This window comes from Eubalaena glacialis, chromosome 8 (assembly GCF_028564815.1).
Source record: "Eubalaena glacialis isolate mEubGla1 chromosome 8, mEubGla1.1.hap2.+ XY, whole genome shotgun sequence".
NCBI lineage: Eukaryota > Metazoa > Chordata > Mammalia > Artiodactyla > Balaenidae > Eubalaena > Eubalaena glacialis.
The window spans coordinates 55,192,247-55,214,835 of record NC_083723.1 but is presented as its reverse complement, the minus strand read 5'-3'; the positions used below and the strand labels follow the sequence as shown (position 1 = coordinate 55,214,835).

Here is a 22,589-nt window from a genome sequence, read left to right as displayed (position 1 = left end):
TTTTTATTACCTCCTTTTTAAATTCAGGATCTGGTAGACTGGAGAGGTCTGTTTATTATTTCTTTCAGGGGCTTTCTCTTGTTCTTTTATTGGGAGTGGCTCCTCTGCTTCTTCATTTTACTTATATTTCTCTGTGAATTTAGGAGAAACTTATCTACTGTGAAGGGCTGTTTTTATGTGGGAGCATCCCTGTGTAGCCTGTATAAGTCTAATATTTTTGGAGGGCTGTTTTCAGTATGGATGCCTGCCACATTTTTCCTCAGTATGTGCTGGCCATTATCCCCTTGATAGAGGGTGTGATTGGTGGTGTGGTGACCAGAGCCCTGAAAACATTTCAAACTTATGTTTATTCCCAATGATTAATGATTAATAGGAACTGAAGAGAGGATAAGGGGTCTAGTCTAGGCTAGAGGATTTTAATGAGCAAATTCCAAGATAAAAAGGAAAAACCTAGATTAGTGTAGTATGTGAGAAGTGTTTTGAAGGCTATATGGAAGATACCATCATCAGAGGTTTCTGTATCAGATAAAAACAACTGTCATTGTCACTTTATTCTAGGCAAGGCAAATGACCAGATCTGCCTTTTCAAAGCTACTGACATTGTGAAAAACCATGAATAAATCTAGTTTCAAGTTCAGCATACGTTTTTCTTCAAAGATGCAAATTATTTTAAAATACAACATTGATTAACAGAAGCAGTAACTGAAGCAAAATACAATAAATATGCGGGAATGTATTTTACTAAGCCATAAAGTATTTTTCCATGAATAGCATTAATTTAACAGCTTCCTTGGTATTTACCAGAAGGGATTTAGAATTGTTTCACTAAACATTAATTTTTCACATTAAGTCAGACATGATTATAATTATGTATTTAAATTTAAAAATTTAAAGAAAGTATAAGACATTTATAAGACATTTTCTGGGTATGGTACTACATTAAACTCTTGAGAATATGGTATAGCTTGTTTTAAATCTTTTTCCAATTCATCCTTCCTTTAAACCAGTGCTGTCCAAAACAAAGATAAGGTGGGCCCCTCAGATGCAATTTTTAATCTTTTAAAAAAAATGAAAAAAGCTGATTTAATTGTAACATTTTATTTACCCCACTGTACCAAAATATTATAATCTCACCAATATACAAAATTGATATTTTACATTCTTTCTTTGTACATCTTCAAAATCTGATGTGTACTTTATACTGATACCTCATCTCTATTTGGACTAGCTACATTTTGAGGGCTAAATACCCACATGAACCTAATGATAAGGAAAGACACTGGCCTGCACATTTCCACTGTCTGGCACATGTGCTTGTAGACAATCACTGTGAATGACTGCCACTCTCCAAATTCTATATTCTATATCAATCATTACAGATTTGGATCTACTACTATGGGAACCCATACATTAACAAACATTAAACAATCTAAGACCAGTACTATGTCTGATACTAGATAAATGGCAATGACAGTGGCTGCCATGGATCACAACTAACAGTGAGTAGACAATCTTCTTTTTCTTTGTAGCACTTACCACAATTAGTAATTTTCTGTATTTTCTTACTTAAATTGTGTATGTGCATCTGTTTTTCCTATGACATTCCATGAGGGAAGGAATTATTTCTACCTTGTTTGCCATTATACCCCTGGACCTTAGTAGAATGTGTTTTACACACAGATCATCAAATACCTGTTAAATTACGACCTTGCATTATCAGGCTGAACCAGCTTGTCATTTCATTCTTCATTGTTTTCCAATAGTTAAGACATATTCCACATTTTCTCAGTGAAAGCAGTGAATAGCTGTTTTCTCTTCCTAATAATTTCTAGTAGCTTAACTCAAATGTTAAAAATAGGGAAATTCCTCACTAGTCAGAATCACATTTTTCCTGTCTTCAGCAGACTCTCCTCCTCTCCAACACACAACAAAAGCAGAATGGTTGAGGCACAAATGAACAAGTGTCAGAAAACAGCCTCTCCCTCAACCTCTTAGACTGAGAGAAAAAGGAAAACAACATACATGCACCTAGAAGAAGAGATAGTGAATATTGTTTCCTACCACACAGTCAGTAGTGGCAAGGTTCTTAAGAGCTCTGGAAACTTCAGAAACTCCTTTGGCAAACCATTCTAAGTTAAACAAACAGTAGAAATACTGTAGTAGCCATGATAAAAGAAATCCTAAAACTGGTAATTTAAACAAAGCAAAATAGCACGTCAGTCATGTAACATCATGACGAAATGTGAAACCTGTAACTAACTAACAACAACAAAAAAAACCAAAAACCAAGCTCAAAACTCATTCTGTATGAAATAACATTGTATTTTAAAAGTCCTTTTGTGGACTGTAGAAATCATTTTATTTAGAATGTATACACTGGAAGAATGAAGGAGTTGAGATTGAGGGCAGCTCTTACCCTTCTAGTCTGTATACAGTAAAATGGCACTTTAATAATACTGGCATTTCCCAAATAATCAGTTTTGTAATTTTAGCACCAAAAACTCAACAACTCCTAATCAAATGTTCCCTGTTTTGCAAAGTATTGGAATACAAAACATTTCATAGTTCAAACTTTAGTCAGTCATCTGTTTTGTGTAAATCAATTTTTAAAAAACCAACTTGTATTTAAAAATGCACTAAAGAAAATTACTTTTCCCTTTTCTTTTTAGGTGCATGTTCCAAAAGTGGTGTAAATTCAGCCTCCTCACTGTGCTTTTTCTTTTTTTTCTTTTTATGGTCACTTTGGTAACCACTAGAGTCACTGCCTTGGAAAACAGGGTCCTGGTGCTTTTTCTTCTTCTTCTTCTTCTTTGGCTCTTCCTCCCAGAGGCCATTCACATTGTTATTAATCGGCAGGTCTGTCTCTTCCTTCATGGTAACATCTGCAAAATCTGGTAGCTCTGTGGTACCACCTTCCACTTCATATGGCTCTGGGTCTTTCTTCTTTTTCTTTTTCTTCTTTCGAGGTTTTTCAGTAGCTTCTTCAGTGCCAGTTTCTGTTACTTCTTCAGAAACTGCAGAGCACTTGGTTTGTAAACTATAAATTAACAATTTAAAAAATTTACAGAACATTAAGCAAAAATGAAAGAACAAAATAAGATCAAGAATATTCCCTACATGCTAAGGTTTTTCTAAATAATGACTGACAGTAGTACAAGATAACATACCCAGGACACAAATTTCAAATATTCTATCCTATTATCTCCCAGCACATTGACATGTCTTGGAAATGTTAAATTTTTTGTTTCCCAAGTACTTTTCCCAGACTGTTTGTTTCACACATAAAAATGACAAACTTTTGTCAAAAACATTGCTTCTAAATTTTAGCTTGGTTCAGAAAACCAAACTGAACACTAAACATCACCATACCCAGCCTTATCAGCCAAACCAGTGACATTTGATAGGAAAAAAAGGAAAAAACTTCTTGTATCTATCAAAGTATTGGAGTTCCCCATCTACTACCTCAATCCTTGTTTCAAGTAATAGTTCATTGTTCTTCTTAACCTATGCTGAAGCAATATGACTTCAAAGTTGTGAATATTTTATAAAAACAAGGATCAATGAAGTAGCCCTCTCTCTATAGAACTGCTGTCCCATACAGTAGCACTAGCCACCTATAACTATTTAAATTTAAGAAATTTCAATAAGATAACTTAAAAAATTCACTTCCTCAGTCACACTAGTCACATTTCAGTTGCTCAAGAGTGAGTGAGGCTTGAGCAACAAGCTATATTGCACAAATATAGCACATTTCTATCATCACAGAAAGTTCTTTTGGACAGCTGCTCTAGAACTTTAACCCATACTCTTGTTACTTATCAAGGCCTTATCAAGGCAGAATCTAGAAAAAGTTGCTAACACAGGATGCCAAGAGTTCCCCCCCCCCCCCCCGCCATTAACTTGGCTCCCATGAACCCAGGCTCAGGATCAAAGTAATTCTTACAAGAATTCCAAACAAGAAAAATACAGAAATTAAATGATCTACCTGGTATAGTGACAATAATAAAATAAATTATTATTTCTGTTTCAACTGTGTAAAAACAAAAGGGTAATAGTGATGCAATATGATTAAGCTTCTAGTAGTTTCAAGTTCAGGGATCAACTTTTAAAAAGATTACCAACAAACTAAACTAGACAATAAAAAATTGAATTAATAAGTTAGATGCAGAGCTTTAGAATATTCAATGCACTGTCACAGCACTTATGATTCATATTTACATTGACTTTATGGTTTGAAAGTACAAATATTCCAGTAAAAAAATTAACTTTTTAAAAGCAGGACTTATGTTCCCTAAATTCAGAATTAATAGAAATGATTAAGTATCAAAATGATAATAATGTGATTAGGAACTGACCTAGCGATATTTAGTTTTCCCCGAATGCAGAATACTCCAGCAGCATCTGAGTCTAAACGAAATACTTCAAATTCTAGTTCATCACCCACGTTTATCTCCAGAGTCTGCCACTGCTCGGCTGGCATCTGCTCAGGTTTAGGAATGGAGGCATTGAAGCACCCGTGTACTAAACAGCCAATGTGGCTGGAAGACACTTTATTAACTGTACCCTGAGAAGAAGGAAAAAATATTACATCAAGAAGAAAGCCAAAGAGTTAAAAGGTGAAACAAACTTTACAATCTTCAAAGTGATCTTCAAATAGAAAATATCAAAATAATGGTATAATTCAATATCGAAAAAGTTGATCCTCATTTAAAACTTACCACATTACACTAAAATACCACTTTAGGAACACTGTAGAGTTTTTAGAAAGCTCACCTTGAGCATGGCTATTTTAACTAAACCATAACAATACTAGAAGCTTTAAAACTAAGTAACAATAAAATAACAATACTATATGATTTTAAGGTTAAAATTAAAATTTCCAAGAAACTTAGTTTTCTATTCCCCTAGGAATCAACATATATAAAGCATATGAATGAAAAACTGAAGCATTTTTTAAAAATCACATGTTTTGAATTATAAAACTATAAGAAATATTAACACATATACAGTGTTGTTCAATGGCAGTACCTCCTTCCACATGTGACAGAATAAAACTTACTTGTCTCCTTATAAGGAGTCTGGAGTCCAGAATGGTACCTTCTGGATGGTCTGAAGAATCTGTGCTACATCTATACATTAGAATATTATTCAGCAATAAAAAGAAATAAGCTATCAAGCAAAGAAAAAGACATGGAGGAACCTTAAACACATTATCTGTACATGAAAGAAGCCAATCTGAAAAGGTTACATACTCTGTGATTCCACTATATGACATTCTGGAAAAGGCAAAACTATGGAGACAGTTAAAAAAAAAAGTAGTTGCCATGGTTTCCAAGGGAGGGAGGGAGCAATGAATAGGTAGAGCACAGAGGATTTTTAGAGGAGTGACCAATTATTCCATAGGATACTGTAATGTTGGATACATGTCATTATACCTTTGTCAAAACTCATAGAATGTACAATACAAAGAGTGAACTCTACTGTAAACTACAGACTTTAATAATGTATTGATATTGGCTCAACAATTGTAACAAATGTACCACATCTGTATGCATGTCAATAATAACTGAAATAGTATGTTTATGTGAGTTTTTTTGGGGGGGGAGGGGTGTGGAAGGAGGTGATGTATATGAGAATGCTATACTTCCCATTCAATTTTTCTAAAACTGTTACAAAAGACAAAGTTTTCAATTAAAAAATACTCAATGAGCAAAGGAAAGTCTTTTCAATGTATGGGTTGAGAACACTGAATATGGGCAAGAGAATGGAGCTCAAGGACCTAGGAAGTACTACACACAAAAAACCAAGATTGATCACAGACCTACACAGAAAAGCTAAAACTATAAAAATTCTAGAATCTTATAGAAGAATATCCTTGCAACTGAGGGGTAGCCAAGTTTCTTAGATAGGATCTAGAAAGTATGATAAATTAGACTGCATCAAAATTAAAAGCTTCTGCTTGTCAAATGATACCATTAAAAGTTAATAAATAAGACACAGACTGGGAAAGAATACTCACAATACAGTTACCTGAAAAGGATTTGTATCAAAACTATGAAAAGAACAATATAAAACCCCAGTTAAAAAGGGGTAAAGTACTTGAACAGGCCCTTCTTACCGAAACACATGAAAAAGAGCTCATGAGGGAAATACAAATTAAAACCGTAAGGAAAAACTACCATATGCCCACCAGTAAAATCAAAAGACAACACCAATTGTTGGCAAGAATGCAGAGCAACTGGAAGTACTGAAGGGGAAATTAGTTCTCCATAAAGTTAAACACACGTTTACCCTGTGACCTAGCAATACTGCTTCAAGTTTCTACTTAGGAGAAATGAAAATACATGTTCACAATAGCTCTGTTCATAACAGGTCCAGACTGGAAACAACCCAAATGTCCATCAATGAGGATGGATAATCAAATTGATAATCAAAGTACATATATACTCATATAACTGAATACCATGGACAATTAGAAGACAAAATCCACCAATATACCCAATAGCATGGCTATTACTCAAAAACATGACCAGAAGAGGCCAGACTGTGAGTGTATAATGAAAAATTCCACTAATAAGGAATTACAGAACAAGTGAAACTAATTTATGATAATGAAATCAGAATAGTGTTTGTATCTAGGATAAAGGGGGTTGACCAGGAAAGGGCATGAGAGTCACTTCTAAGGAGAGAGAATGGTATATGCACTTGTCAAAATTCACTGAGCTGCACAGGATGATCTATTGCACTTTACTGTATGTAAATTAAACCTGATACATTATATTGTATGTAAACTATATCTCATATTAAATGGAAAAAAAAATGGTCAAATGTATTTGAGGACTGGATCTTATTGTAGGGGCTAGAGTAAAAGGGATAATTAAACTTCATTTCACTTTCTGTACAATTTGAATGTTATTTCCATGCACATATTTACATTTATGATAATTTACAAAAAGCAGATGACAGTTTAATTTGGGAATTTTAAAGTACAAATCTACCACCAACTTTAATAGTATGGAGGTTATAGGATCCCAGTTTGGAGGGCGAGGGTACTATTTCTAGCAGTTCAAATGACATTGAAAAACATTTTTAAATTAGAAAGGCCTTGCAATTTTGTTATAGTGAAATCTGACCTACATTTTAATTAACAGTATCAAGGGCTAGTTAACAGTTCTCATGGACTAAACAATTCCTCTAGACATTTATTTTAGTTAAAGGAAAAAATACATATATATACAAGTACATATGAACACAGAGAACTGCTGGTGGGAAAGGATCAAGTGATGTGGATAAATGTATACATTTCAGTAGATTTCACATCAATTTCTGCATTTTCACCTTCTCTTAAAAAAAAAAAACAAAACTGAAAGACCTTCCCCACAGGCCCTTCATTTCCACAGCACAGTATGGATGCCCTGACCCCTATCATTCATTTCCATTACCTGCCTGGTCCCACAGCTATTTGGATTTGCAACTCCAGTTTTATATATTGCTATACCATCTGAATCCTATATAAACAAACTATACTTGTATATATTTGAGAAGTTATAAAATCATAAAAAAATTTTTTTAACCCTTTAAAATCATTCTGATGGTATACAGAGAATAAATTGGATGGGGCATATACTCTGTACATGCATGTCAGTTTTAGTAGCATGGAGTTTAAAAACTTGCCTAGACTGCCACTGAACAGAAAAAAGAAAAAAGAATGAAAAAAAATGAGGACATTGTTTAAGACACCTCTAGGACAATATCAAGTGCAGTAAGATTCACATGATAGGGGACACAGAAGGTTAAGAGAGAAAGGGCCTGAGAAAATATTTGAAGAGATAATAGCTGAAAACTTCCCTAACCTGGGAAAGGAAAGAGGCACTCAAGTCCAGGAAGTGCAGAGTCCCATACAGGATGAACTCAAAGAACATGCCAAGACACACTGAAAAGCAACAGATAACCTACAAGGTAACTCCCATAAGGCTACCAGCTAATATTTCAGCAGAAACTCCACAAGCCAGAAGGGAGTAGCAAGATATATATATTTAAAGTGATGAAAGGGAAAAACCTACAACCAAGAATAAATACTCTACCCAGCAAGGGTCTCATAAGATTTGATGGAGAAGTTAAAACCTTCACAGATAAGCAACAGCTAAAAGAATTAAGCACCACAACATGAGCTTTACAACAAATGTTAAAAGAACTTCTCCAGGCAAAAAAGAAAATGCCACAACTAGAAACAAGGAAATTACCAAATGCAAAAACTCACCAGTAAAAGCAAACATAGTAAAGGTAGGAAATCACCCACATTCAAAGCTAGTAGGGAGGGGAAAACACTAAAGTGGTAAAAATCACCTACATCCACAGTAAGCAATTAAGGGAAACAAAACAATTAGATGTAAAACATGGTATCAAAAATAGTAATCATGACAGGAGAAGAGTACAAATGCAGGGCATTTAAAATGCATTTGAAATTAAGAGATTAACACCTTAAAAGCAATCACATATATATATATGTGTTTTATATATATATATAAACATATATATAGACTGCTCTACAAAAACCTCATGGTAACCACAACCGAAAATCTATAATAGATATACACACACGAAAAACAAAAGGAATCCAAACATAACACTAAAGATAATCACCCACTCACAAGAGAATAAAATTTAAAAAGGGGAAAAAAATAAGACCTACAAAAACAAGTCTAAAACAATTTTAAAAAATGGCAATAACAACATACATATTGGTAATTACCTTAAATGTAAATGGACTAAATGCGCCAACCAAAGTTCACAGACTGGCTGGAGGGGATCAGGATGGCAGAGGAGTATGACATGGAGCTCACCTTCTCCCACAAAAATATTAAAAATACATCTACTAGTGGAACGATTCACATAGAACATCTACTAAACGCCAAAATAAGACCTCAGACTTCCGATCACAAGAAAACCTCCCCATAGCCGGGTAGGATAAAAGGAAAATGAAAAAGAAGGAATTGCAATGGGTCCTGTACCCCAAAGAAGGAGCTGTGAAGGAGGAAAGGTTCCCACACCCTGGGAAGTCTCCTCACCAACAGGGAGATCAGAATGTATGGAGGGGTAGCTTCATAGCCTAAGAGGAGAGCGCAGCAACTGGTGTGCGGAAGGCAAAACAGAGAATAACATGCACAGAAGATCAGCACTGCCACACTGCATTCCCCAGCCTGAGACACTCCTCTGTTGGTGTGGGTGGGGGCTGGGTGCTGAAGCTCAGGCTTCAGAGGTCAGACCCAGGGAAAGGACTAGGACCACCACGAGTTTCTTTCCCCTGTGAGTGCTCCCAGACAACAGGACACCGCTACTGGAGCTCCAGCGGTGTGCTGAGTCACTGCCACCATGGCAGGCTCCTGAGGCTGGCATGGACCGCCGCTAAAAGACCCGCAAGCAGGCGCCAGGCCCTGCCCTGTCCCAGTCCCAGGAGTGCATGGAGAGCAGCCACCCATACGAGACCCTTCAAGCGGGCAAGAAGCTCTGCCCCTGCTGTCCCGGGAGTGCGCAGATAGCACCAGCCCATACGAGACTCATGAACAGGTATCAAGCACAGCCCCCACTGTCCCAGGAGGGTGTGGAGAGTAGTTGCCCATAGAACACCCATGAGCAGGTGCTAGGCCCTGCCCCTGCTGTCCCAGGAGGGCGTGAGAACAGCCATCCATACGAGACCCAACAGCAGGCAACACGCCCTGCCCCCGGTGTCCCAGGAGTGGAGAGCGGCCACCCACACAAGACCTTTCACCAGGTGCCATGTGCTGCCCCTACTGTCCGGGGAACATGTAAGGAAGGCTGTACCTACACACCCCATATCAAGGGGATAATGGCAAGCACACACTGAGGAAAGAGACAGCAAGCATCCAAACTAAAAGCAGCTTCTCAATTCCAGAAAACACAGCAGAGTAGACGGACTTGAGCTAACCTCCTCTTGCAGAAACACCAAAATCACAACTAACTGCTGAACAATCATCGATAAAGAAGACTGGAACCCACCAAAAGAGATATTTTATATTCAAAGACAAAGAAGAAAACAAAGTGAGACGGTAGGAGGGGCGTTTTTGCGACATAATCAAATCCCACACCCACCAGATGGGCAACCCACAAACTGGAAAATTAATTATATTGCAAAGGTTCTCTCACAAGAGTGAGCCCCATGTCAGGCTCCCCAGCCAGAGGGTCTGGCATCAGGAGAAGGAATCCCTAAAAGCACTTGGCTTTGAAAGCCAGTGGGGCTTGAGTGTAGGAGCGCCACAGGACTGGGGGAAACAGACTCCACTCATGGAGGGCGCACACAAGGCTTCACATACACTGGGACTCAGCATAATGCAGTAACTCCATAGGAGCCGGGGCCGTACTACCTATGGGTCTTGGAGGATTTCTGGTGGGGGAGGTGGGGGTCAGCTGTGGCTCATGGCGGGGGCAAGAACACTGGTGGCAGAGGCCCCAGAGAATACTGATCAGTGTGAGCTCTCCTAAAGGTTGCCATTTTGGCATCAAGACCTGGCCCTACCCAACAGCCTGCAGGCTCCAGTGATGAAAAGCCTCAGGCCAAACAACCAGCAGGATAGGAAAACAGCCCCACCCATCAGCAGACAGGGTACTTAAAGCCACACTGAGCTCACAGCCACCTATAAACACACCCCTTGACATGGCCCTGCCCACCAGATGGACAAGACCCAGCTCCACCCATCAGTGGGCAAGCACCAGTACCTTCCACCGAGAAGCCCGCACAAGCCTCAGGACCAGCGTCACCAACAGGAGGGCAGACACCAGAAGCAAGAGGAGCTATGATCCTCCAGCCAGCGGAAAGGAGACCACAAACACAAAGTTACACAAAATGAGATGGCAAAGAAATACGTTCCAGATGAAGGAACAAGATAAAAACCTACAAGAACAACTAAATGAAGTGGAGATAGGCAACTTACCTGAAAAAGAATTTAAAGTAATGATAGTAAAGATAATCTAAGATCTTGGGGGAAAAAATGGCAGCACAGACCAAGAAGTTGCATGAGGTGTTTTTAAAGGACAAACAGATGAACAATACAATAACTGGAATGAAAGATACAGTAGAAGAATCAATAGCAGAATAACTGAAGCAGGAAGAACAAATAAGTTAGCTCAAAGACAGAATGGTGGAAATCACTGCCATGGAACAGACTAAAGAAAAAAGAATGAAAAGAAATGAGGACAGTGTCAGAGACCTCTGAGGCAACATTAAATGCACCACCATTTGCATTATATGGGTCCCAGAAGGAGAAGAGAGAGAAAGGGCCTGAGAAAATATGTGAAGAGATTATAGCCAAAAACTTCTCTAACGTGAGAAAGGAAACACTCAAGTCCAGGAAGCACAGAGTCCCATACAAGATAAACCCAAGGAGGAACACACCAAGACACATATTAACCAGACTGACAAAAATTAAAGACAAAGAAAAAATATTAAAACAAGAGAAAAGCAACAAATAACATATAAGGGAACCCCCGTAAGTTTATCAGCTGATTTTTCAACAGAAACTCTGCAGACCAGAAGGGAGAGGCGCAATACATTTAAACTAATGAAAGGGAAAAATTTAAAACAAGGAATACTCTACCCAGCAAGGCTCTTGTTCACATTTGACAGAGAAATCAAGTATTACAGACAAGCAAAAACTAAGAGATTTCAGCACCACCAAACAAGCATTATAACAAATCCTGAAGGAACTTCTCTAGGTGGAAAAGAAAAGGCCACAACTAGAATCAAGAAAATTACAAATGGGGAAGGTCACCAGTAAAGGCAAACATAAAGTAAAAGCAGGAAATCGTCCACACACAAACCAGCAATCGTGAGAAGAGGAAAGTACAAATGCAGGATATTGGAAATTAAAAGATCAGCAACTTCAAACAATCTTGTACATATATGGACTTCTGTATCAAAACCTCATGGGAACCACAAACTAATAATCTATAATAGATACACAAAAAAAGCAATCCAAACACATCATTAAAGATAGACATCAAATCACCAGAGTAGAGAACAAAAGAGGAAGGGAAGAAAAAAGACCTTAAAAAACAAATCCAAAACAATTAACAAAATGGCAATAAAAACATTTGTATTGATAATTCCCTTAAATGTAAATAAACTCTTCCAACAAAAGACATAGACTTGCTCAATGGATACAAAAACAAGACCTGTATATATGCTGTCTACAAGAGATCTACTTCACATCTAGGGACACATACAGACTGAATGTGAGGGGATGGAGAAAGGCATTCGATGCAAATGGAAATCAAAAGAAAGCTGGAGTAGCAATACTTACATCAAACAAAATAGACTTTAAAATAAAGAATGGTACAAGAGACAAAGAAAGAAACTACGTAACGATCAAGGGAACAATCAAAGAAGAAGATATAACAATTGTAAATATATATGCACCCAACATAGGAGCACCTCAGTATATAAGGCAAATGCTAACAGACATAAAAGGAGAAACCAACATTAACACAATAACAGTGGGGGACTTTAACACCCTACTTTCATCAATGGGCAGATCATCCAGACAGAAAATCAATACAGAAACACAGGCCTTAAATGACACAAAGATGGACTTAATTGCTATTTTTAGAACACTCCATCTGAAAGCACCAAAATACACTTTCTTCTCAAGTGCACATGGAACATTCTCCAGGATAGATCACATCTGGGGCCACAATACATACCTCAGTCAATTTAAGAAAACTGAAATCATATCAAGCATCTTTTCTGACCACAACGCTATGCGATTAAAAATCAACCACAGGAAATAAACTGTAAAAAACACAAACATGTGGATGCTAAACAATATATTACTAAACCAATGGAACACTGAGGAAATCAAAGAGGAAATCAAAAAACACCTAGAGACAAATGACAACGAAAACACGATGGTCCAAAACCTTTGGGACGCAGCAAAAGCGGTTCTAAGAGGGAAGTTTACAGCAATACAATCTTACCTGAGGAAACAAGAACAATCCCAAATAAACAACCTAACCTTACACCTAAAACAATGAAAGAAAGAAGAACAAACAAAACCCAAAGTTAGTAGAAGGAAAGAAATCAAAAGATCAGAGCAGAAATAAATGAAATAAACAAAAAAATTGAAAAGATCAATGCAACTAAAAGTTATTTCTTTGAAAAGATAAAGAAAATTGATAAAAGTTTAGCCAGACTCGTCAAGAAAAAAAGGAGAGGACTCAAATCAATAAAGTTAGAGGGCTTCCCTGGTGGCGCAGTGGTTGAGAGTCTGCCTGCCGGTGCGGGGGACACGGGTTCGAGCCCTGGTCTGGGAGGATCCCACATGCCGCGGAGCGGCTAGGCCCGTGAGCCACAACTGCTGAGCCTGCGCGTCTGGAGCCTGTGCTCCGCAACGGGAGAGGCCGCGACGGTGAGAGGCCCGCGCACCGCGATGAAGAGTGGCCCCCGCTTGCCGCAACTAGAGAAAGCCCTCGCACGAAATGAAGACCCAACGCAGCCAAAAATAAATATAAAAATAAATAGATAAATAAAAAAAGATTACTATTAAAAAAAAAAAAAAAATTGTCAAATGAATTTCTAAAAAAAAAAAAAAAAAAAAAAAAAAAAAAAAAAAAAATAAAGTTAGAAATGAAAGAGAAGTTGCACCTGACACCACAGAAATACAAAGGATAATAAAAGACTACAACAAAACAACTATACACCAATAAAATGGACAACCTAGAAGAAATGGAGAAATTCTTAGAAAGATACAACTGAACCAGGAAGAAAAGAAAATTGAACAGACTAATCAGAAGTACTGAAATTGAAACAGTGATTTAAAAACTTCCCCCAAACAAAAGTCCAGGACCAGATGGCTTCACAGGTGATTTCTATCAAACATTTAGAGAACAGTTAACACCCATCCTTCTGAAATTATTCTAAAAAATTGCAGAGGAAGGAACACTCCCAAGCTCATTCTATAAGGCCACCATCACCCTGATACCAAAGCCAGACAAAGATACCAAAAAAGAAAAATTACAGGCCAATATCACTGATGAACATAGATGCAAAAATACTCAACAAAATACTAGCAAACAAAATCCAAAAATACATTAAAATGATCATACACCATGATCAAGTGGGATTTATCCCAGGGATGCAAGGATTCTTCAAAATACGCAAATCAATCAATGTGATATAACACATCAACAAAGTGAAGAGTAAAAATCATATGATCATCTCAATAAAAGCAGAAAAAGCTTTTGATAAAATTTAACATCTATTTACAGTAAAAACGCTCCAGAAAGTGGGCATAGAGGGAACATATGTCAACATAGTAAAGGCCATGTATGACAAACCGACAGCTAATATCAAGCTCAGTGGTGAAAAGCTGAAAGTATTCCCTCTAAGTTCAGGAACAAGGCAAAGATGAGCACTTTCAGCACTTTTATTCAACATAGTTTTGGAAGTCTTATCACAGCAATCATAGAAGAAAAAGAAAGAAAAGGAATCCAAATTGGAAAGGAAGAAGTAAAACTGTCACTGTTTGCGGATCATGATACTATACATAGAAAATCCTAAAGACGCCACCAAAAACCAAGTAGAGCTCATCAATGAATTTGGTAAAGTTGCAGGATTCAAAATTAATACAGTTAGTCCCCTACATTTGAACGAGTTCCATTCTGAGAACATATTTATAAGTCCAATTTGTTTGTAAGTCCAACAAAGTTAGCCTAGGTACCCAACTAACACAATCGGCTGTACATTACTGTACTGTAATAGGTATATAATACTTTTCACACAAATAATACATAAAAAACAAACAAAAAAATAAAACATTTTTAATCTTACAGTACAATACCTTAAAAAGTACAGTAGTACAGTACAACAGCTGGCATACCAGGGCTGGCATCAAGTGAAGAGGCAAGAAGAGTTACTGACTGGAGGAGGGAGAGGAGGTGGGAGATGGTAGAGCTGAAGGATCGTCAGCAAGAGGAGACAGAAGGCAAGCTGTGATTTCACTCACGCCTGACGTTGATGGAATGCATGTTTCCATCTTTGAAAGTTCGCAACTTGAAGGTTCATGTGTAGGAGACTTACTGTATATAGAAATCGGTTGTATTTCTATACGCTAAAAACAAACTATCAGAAAGAGAAATTACGGAAACAATCCCATTAACCATCATGTCAAAAATAATTAAACACCTGCAAATAAACCTACCAAAGGGGGCAAAAGACCTGTACTCCAAAAACTGAAAAGAAATTGAAGACAGCATAAACAGATGGAAAGATATACCGTGTTCTTGGATTGGAAAAATCAGTATTGTTAAAATAACCATACTACCCAAGGCAATCTACAGATTCAATGCAATCGCTATCAAATTACCGATGGCAGTTTCAGAGAACTAAAACAAATAATTTTAAAATTTGTATGGAAACACAAAAAACCCCAAATAGCCAAAACAATCTTGAGAAAGAATAAGGGAGCTGGAGTAATTAAGCTCCCAGACTTCAGACTATACTACAAAGCTACAGTCATCAAAACAGCATGGTACTGGCACAAAAAAGGACACATAGATGAGTGGAACAGGATAGAAAGCCCAGAAGTAAACCCATGCACTTAATGGTCAATTAATCTATGACAAAGGAGGCAAGAATATTTAATGGAGAAAAGACAATCTCTTCAGTAAGCGGTGCTGGGAAAACTGGACAGCTACATGTAAAAGAATGAAATTAGAACATTTTCTAATGCCACATACAAAAATAAACTAAAAATGGATTAAAAATCTAAATGTAAGACCAGATACTCTAAAACTCCTGGAGTAAAACATAGGCAGAACACTCTTTGACACAGCAATATTTTTTTGAATCCATCTCCTAGAGTAATGGAAATAAAAGCAAAACTAAACAAATGGGATCTAATTAAACTTAAAAGCTTTTGCACAGCAAAGGAAACCATAAACAAAATGAAAAGACAACCTATGGACCGGGAGAAAATATTTGCAAACAATGTGACTGACAAGGGATTAATTTCCAATATATACAAAGAACTCATAGAGCTCAGCATCAAAAAAACCAAACAACCCAATCAAAAAATGGGCAGAAGACCTAAACAGACATTTCCCCAAAGAAGACATACAGATGAAAAGATGCTCAACATCACTAATTACTAGAGAAATGCACATCAGAACCACAATGAGGTATCACCTCACCTTTCAGAACAGCCATCATCAAAAAGTCTACAAACAATAAATACTGGAGAGGGTGTGGAGAAAATGGAACCCTCCTACACTGTTGGTGGGAATGTAAACTGATGCAGCCACTGTGGAGAACAGTATGGAGGTTCCTTAAAAAATTAAAAATAGAGTCACCATATTGTCCAGCAATTGCACTCCTGGGCATATATCCAGAAAAGACAAAAACTAATTCTAAAAGATACATGCTTCCAATGTTCACAGCTGCACTATTTACAATAGCCAAGACATGGAAGCAACCTAAGTTTCCATGGACAGAAGAATGGATAAAGAAGATGTGGTGTACACACACACACACACACACACACACACACACACACACACACACACACTGGAATATTACTCAGCCATAAAAAGGATGAAATAATGCCATTTGCAGCAACATGGATGGACCTAGAGATTATCATACTAAGTGAAGTAAGTCAGAGAAGGACAAGTATCATATGATACCACTTACACGTGGAATTTAAAAAAATGATACAAATAAACTTATTTACAGAACAGAAATAGATTCACAAACATAAAGGACAAACTTATGGTTACCAAAGGGGAAGGGGAAGGAGGATAAATTTAGGAGGTTGGGTTAACAGATACACACTATTATATATAAAATAAACAACAAGAACCTACTGTATAGCACAGGGAACTTATTCAATGTCTTGTAATAACCTATAATGGAAAAGAGTCTGAAGAAGAATATATATATGTATATATGAATATATATCACTTGAATCACTTTGCTGTACAGTTTAAACTAACAGAACGCTGTAAATCAACTATACTTCAATAAAAATAAAAATTAAAAAAACTTACCTAGATTAAACTGATGGAAAATAACTTTTATTGTTTCCTTAAAAATGATTTTTAGTTACCTACAAAAGCAATCCTTGTGAATTCCAAGGTGTACAGTCTCTTAAAATTTTCCTAATTACATAACTAAATAACTATACAAAGAAAGATAGAAAAAAAAAAGATACATACCATAAGTTTTTGCCCTGGTTCAGGGCAGAAAATAACAAAATCTGCTTCAATGTTAAGATGAATGTGTCCTTGATCATCATAAATATCTCCTAATTCACCCACTACTTTGATGTTATCATAAGCAATGGGTACACCTAAAAGGCTGTAAAAAAAAAAAAAAAAAAAAAGAAGAAAAGAAAAACGATATTTGTTTATCCCCTTTTAATTGATTAGATATTCTGAGTCCAAAGAGTATACATCTCCTAATATAATCACCCATGGCAAAAGCACAATAGTATATGATTAGTCTGCAACAACTTTAGAAGTTCAATTTCGCCAAAGGGTTCCAAAATAATGGCTAAGTTAAAAACAGTTATTCAAGATAGGTAGCCAGAAACAAAATGTCCAATTATGCGAGAGCAATAAGTTGACACTTCTTCCCTATTTGCTATTCATTTGAATTCTAGTCATGCTAGAATGAGAGGAAAAAACGGGACTTAGCAAGAAAAATGTCTATTTCTGTGAATATTACTGAATCAAGGCAATTTTGGTGTTATCCACCATTACCGAATTTCTGTACTAGATGGCATATAGCAAGAGAAGTATTAGGGTCAAAGCTGAAGCCCCTGAATATTAAAGCCAATGACTTAATGGAGAAAAATCCCCAAACTGCAACTGTTGCTAGTGTAAGAAAATGTTAACAAATACAACTATTTCATTTTTTGAGAACTGATTCTGACACTTTAAACTGTATGTTGATTAAACATACAGGATTAGGGGACAACTACTATTTCCAAATGTCATTTCCAAGTTCTTAAAAAATTACAACTACTAAGGCGGCTGAGCTGGTGGCTTCACTGCCACAGCCACTACCTACATGTTTCTGAAAACTTTCCTGACTCCCCCAGGCAAGGCTGAAATCATGCTGCCTCTACTCCTATAGGACTCTGAGCACTGTTCTTATTTCCCTCACCTCTTTGTTTACATGTTTGGATTCCAGACAGGAGTCTAAGGCCTTTGAGAGCAGAGAACATTTTTGGTGAACTCAAACTTCTAGAATGGTTCACAGAGAATAAAAGTAAGAATTTATACCTAGTAGCAGTTGTTTAAAACAGCCAGGAGTCACTGGAACGGAACTTAATTAAATACCAAATTAGGAAATCCATAAACTCAGAGACTTACTCCAGAAAGCACCCTTTTGAATTACTAATTTCTGCATGTGGCTTTCCTAAGCAGGAACTATACCATCACAAAGAGAATATTAGGGGCCCAGAAAACAGAAAGGAGGGGTTAAAAAAAAAAGTAACCGCCACATGAGAAAGAAAAACAAAATTAACACTCTGTTTCCCCTAATCAACAATTAAAGAGTTTCAAGTGGGAAAAACTGTTGTCCCCTAAGGGGCATTTGGGAGTTTGTGGTACTAATCATAGTTGTCACACTGCAAAGGCCAGGGATGGGAAACATTCTGCCATGTACAAAACAGTCCTACACAATGAAAACTGTCCCTAGCTCTACATGATTTAAATGAGCGGACAAACCTCATTTTATAAACATTTATAAACAGTCGGTCATAGTACCTAACTATATACATATATGCGTGTGTGTGTGTATGAACATAAAATCTTTGCATGGTTTCAATATAAATTAAAATTTCCAGGAATATAACTAATATATAAATTCAAGAGTAGATTGTTTTGCATGGAACTTTACTGAGAATGTACACATTATTTCAGAATAGCATTTTACCACTATAGACACTGCATGTTATGTGAGTTGTCAACTCAAGATCCCTGCACCAATCTACATTTGCAACTGATACATTCACAATGATTCAAGGTATAGGTTAAGGAGGCTTTATTCTTTCCAGGTAGTCATGCTTGAGCATTACCACACTGAAATACATTTTATTGTATTGTATTAGAGCACTATATGAACGTTTTTTCAATTGTGTAGGTAGATTATACTATCTTTAAGTTTCATTTCAGTACACTAAAGTGTGTTTCCAATGACAGTAAAGGTAGTACTGCAAAATATTTCTTATAAGAGGGCGTACTGAGTTCTGCAGGGTTCAGAACTGCTGACTAGGGAATGTGACCATAGAGCCTAAACCCAAAAGAATTTGTGTAAATCCAGCAAACCTTCTGGGAAGCAACTCACTGCATAAAATTTACTAGAAATCATCAGACAGAGACAGACACCTCAACATTATATCTTTCCCTCTTTTACCTTTGCTTTTCTGAAACCATCCTAAGTAGGTTTCAGGGCAGAGTGGTAGCCTCACTTGAGATATTTAGAAAACAATTAAATCAAGTGTAAGGGATGATTAGACTGCATGCACACTTAAGACTTTTCTGGAACTACTGGGAGGGAACATATTTGCCACCTTCAAATAACTCAAGAGCTGTCATATACAAAAGGGATAAGAATTTTTTTTTCTTAATGACCTCTCAAAGATATAACTTAGAAATTGTAATGTGATTTTGGAAAACTACTCATTTTCTCTAAGCAGACTTTTCAAAACTGAAATGGTATTATCTTTAAAAAATTCTGTCACTGGGGAAAAAAAGGTGGATAGTGTGTCACGTAGGGGATGCTGTTGAGATAACTAATATGAGAGCCATTCTCAATTCTCCCCTTTTCCTTATTTCTTAAACAAAGAGAAGCATGTCCTCCTGATCGTATCAGATGGCCGCAAAGTCTGGAAACATAAACTATATATGATAAGTGGTGGATCGATACTACAATTCTTGATATATTCAATGTTTTGTCCCTCATTATTAATGCACAGTTTAATGTATGGTGCCCCATTTGCACAGAATAAACTGGAGTTTTTAAGCACACCCCAAAAATAATGGGGGTAGGGTGGGGAGTTCAGATCTGTTCAGAGTGCAACTTAGGCCACATGGTCACACTGTCCAATTCAGTTACAGAAATTATCATTATCCAGTCAGTTCCTCATCTCTCTGGTGTAATGGTTCCTATTCCTCTAGCCTGTCAAAGTGGAGGCATTAATTAGCTACAGATCAAACATCTGTCTATGTTTCCAGATTTTATGACCACCTTACATATCCTTAAATCTCCCAAATGCATCCTCTCTAATCAATTTTCTCTTGGACAAGTATAACAAGCTCTTAATTTTTCTTCATATTTACTGTCTCACCCTCCTTAAACCATCACATAATGCTATCACGTGGTTTCTTAAACTGCAAATCTGCTTATGTCCCAGACATCACAGGTACCACTGTCTCAAGAGTGTGCCAAGTTTCAGAGTTGGAGGTTATTGAGAGGACAAAGTGGTAACCCTGCTTCCTGCTTAAGCAAACAGAAAAAACAAACAAAAAACACCTGGCAAAGGCAGGAAGGGAAGAGCAAAATGGCCATCCTTTCTGAATTATCCTCCACCCCATCTTTGAGCCACTGCCCTCCTCTCCAGCTGTACCCAATGTCTTTCCCCTGATATAAACTTTACTTCAGTTATAAAGTGCTTACAATTATCTGGGCAAAGTATTCTACTTCACAACTACTATCCATTTGTTTATGCCACTCTTTCTGCCCAGAATGCTGCTATCTCAAAAGTACCCTCCTCCTATCAAGTTGTTCTCAAAGGTCCTAAGATCCAATTCACTTCTTCTTACTATAACTTAATTTAGATTTCTGTCAAATTTTAATATTTCATTGATTTATCTGGCTTACATCTATATCTTTACTAGCGCTGAAAGCTCCTTGAAACAGGGATCTTGTTTTTGTTTTGTTTTGTTTTATATCCCAAGTCTCTAGTATACAAAATAGACACACAAGTGTGTGCTGGTGCTCGGAGGAAGCTGCAAATTCTAGATGCTTAACCTGTGTAGTGTTCAGGATCCCTGGAGAAAGTAGTGAAAACCTTGGATGCTTTACCCAAGAAAACTGACATAGGAAAACTGCAATTTCCATGGGTTCATTAAATTCCTGAAGGGTAATAATGAATCCCCAGGGAATCCACTCACTCTAGTTTTATAATCCTTACTTTCCAGCTAAGTGGTCTAGAGGAATATTAAGGTATATCTGCCCCCTCCCCTTGACCCTCCACGCTTGTAATTCTAAGAGTTTTCAAGTGATTTTCGAATATCTTACTTTAAATGCATCAAAAGGTTTTTTTCACCTTCAAGAGCAATAGGCTTTCCTTTTCCTACTCTTAAAAAGGAAACAAAGTAATAGTATTTCTCTCATCCCTGATCAGGTCCAAGAGAAAAGAACCCAGGGAAAGTACCAGGGCCAAAACAATAAAAACCGCCCTTCGTGGTTTATAAATAAACGACTAAACGAAGTATTAATGCTTCATGTATAACTTTCTATACAGTGAGAGAGAATCTTTTGAAGTACTGCATTCCACACTGTCAAATGAGAAAACATACAGAACTAACCGGTCTCCAGACCCCTGGTCTATTCTTACCTCTACCTCTCGTGGAGCGAGCTTCTTCACCCCTTCCGCCGACACAATTCATTTCACCTTAACGTTTTCTTTTTTGCCTATGAAAGGGACTCTGTACAGATCTTGACCAGGGAGGCACTAGCCTCTCGAGGTGGACTGCCACTCCAGAATGCCTCGGGGTAAGCTCGCCGAGGCCGGTGCGACCTCCCATTCGCCCCTTTTCTGCTGCGCCATTTGGACGTCCACCCGCTGCCCCCTCCCGTGCCCCAAAGAAGGAGCAGTAAGCAACGTTATGACGTTGTCCGCTCTGGGAAAGAAAAGTATAAGAGACTGGTACCTCTCGGAATAGCGCAGGAGCTCGGCATCGAGCTGTTCTCGGATACCGGTGCGTTTCCTGTTAAGGTAGCGCGGCGACAGTGCGATGTGTCTTCGGTGCGGCCCCCCCACCAGGCAGGAGTAGCGGCTATTCACGAGTGCACAAGCGGCCGCGTAGGTAGGCAATTCTAGGCAAGGCAAGACGCCGGCCGGTCCCACCACCGGCCCTTCTGAGGCCGCCTTCGGCCGCGGAGACGCTGAGCAACCCGCAGCCATGCGGCTGGTCAGATTTCCCACGGCACGCACTGCTTACGCAGTCAATAACCGCCTCTCTCCGGACGCCGGGTTTCTACGTCATCCACCAGCTACCACGCCCCTAGGAAATTTCCTCTCCTGGCGCTGAAGTACTCAGTTCTGACCAGCAGGGGGCAACCGCTTTTTCGCACTTGGACGCCTGTGGAGCTAGGAGCCTGTGGTTAAGCATTGAGCATGCTCAAAGGCCAACCATCGCCCCCGTCGCTTAAGACAGCGCAAACCCGTATTTTCGCTACGTCCTCATTGGATTTAGAACGTCGATTTATTAGGGGTTCACACTTTGATCATATCCAGTAGTAAGGGGGTTTGGTAGGTTTACAAGCTTGGACGGTACAATACATA

The 22,589-nt window shown here is 37.8% G+C and overlaps 1 protein-coding gene across 1 annotated transcript; it reads right to left on the bottom strand.

Moving 5' to 3' along the window:
* Positions 1 to 881: 881 nt before the first annotated feature.
* POLR1F (RNA polymerase I subunit F) lies at positions 882 to 22,246 on the bottom strand. Its single transcript, XM_061197711.1, has 4 exons — positions 21,955 to 22,246; positions 17,227 to 17,368; positions 4,356 to 4,564; positions 882 to 3,037 (listed from the first exon to the last, which is right to left on the bottom strand). Exons 1-4 carry the CDS (start codon positions 22,206 to 22,208, stop codon positions 2,647 to 2,649), a joined length of 996 nt encoding a protein of 331 aa, XP_061053694.1. The 5' UTR covers positions 22,209 to 22,246; the 3' UTR covers positions 882 to 2,646.
* Positions 22,247 to 22,589: the final 343 nt, after the last annotated feature.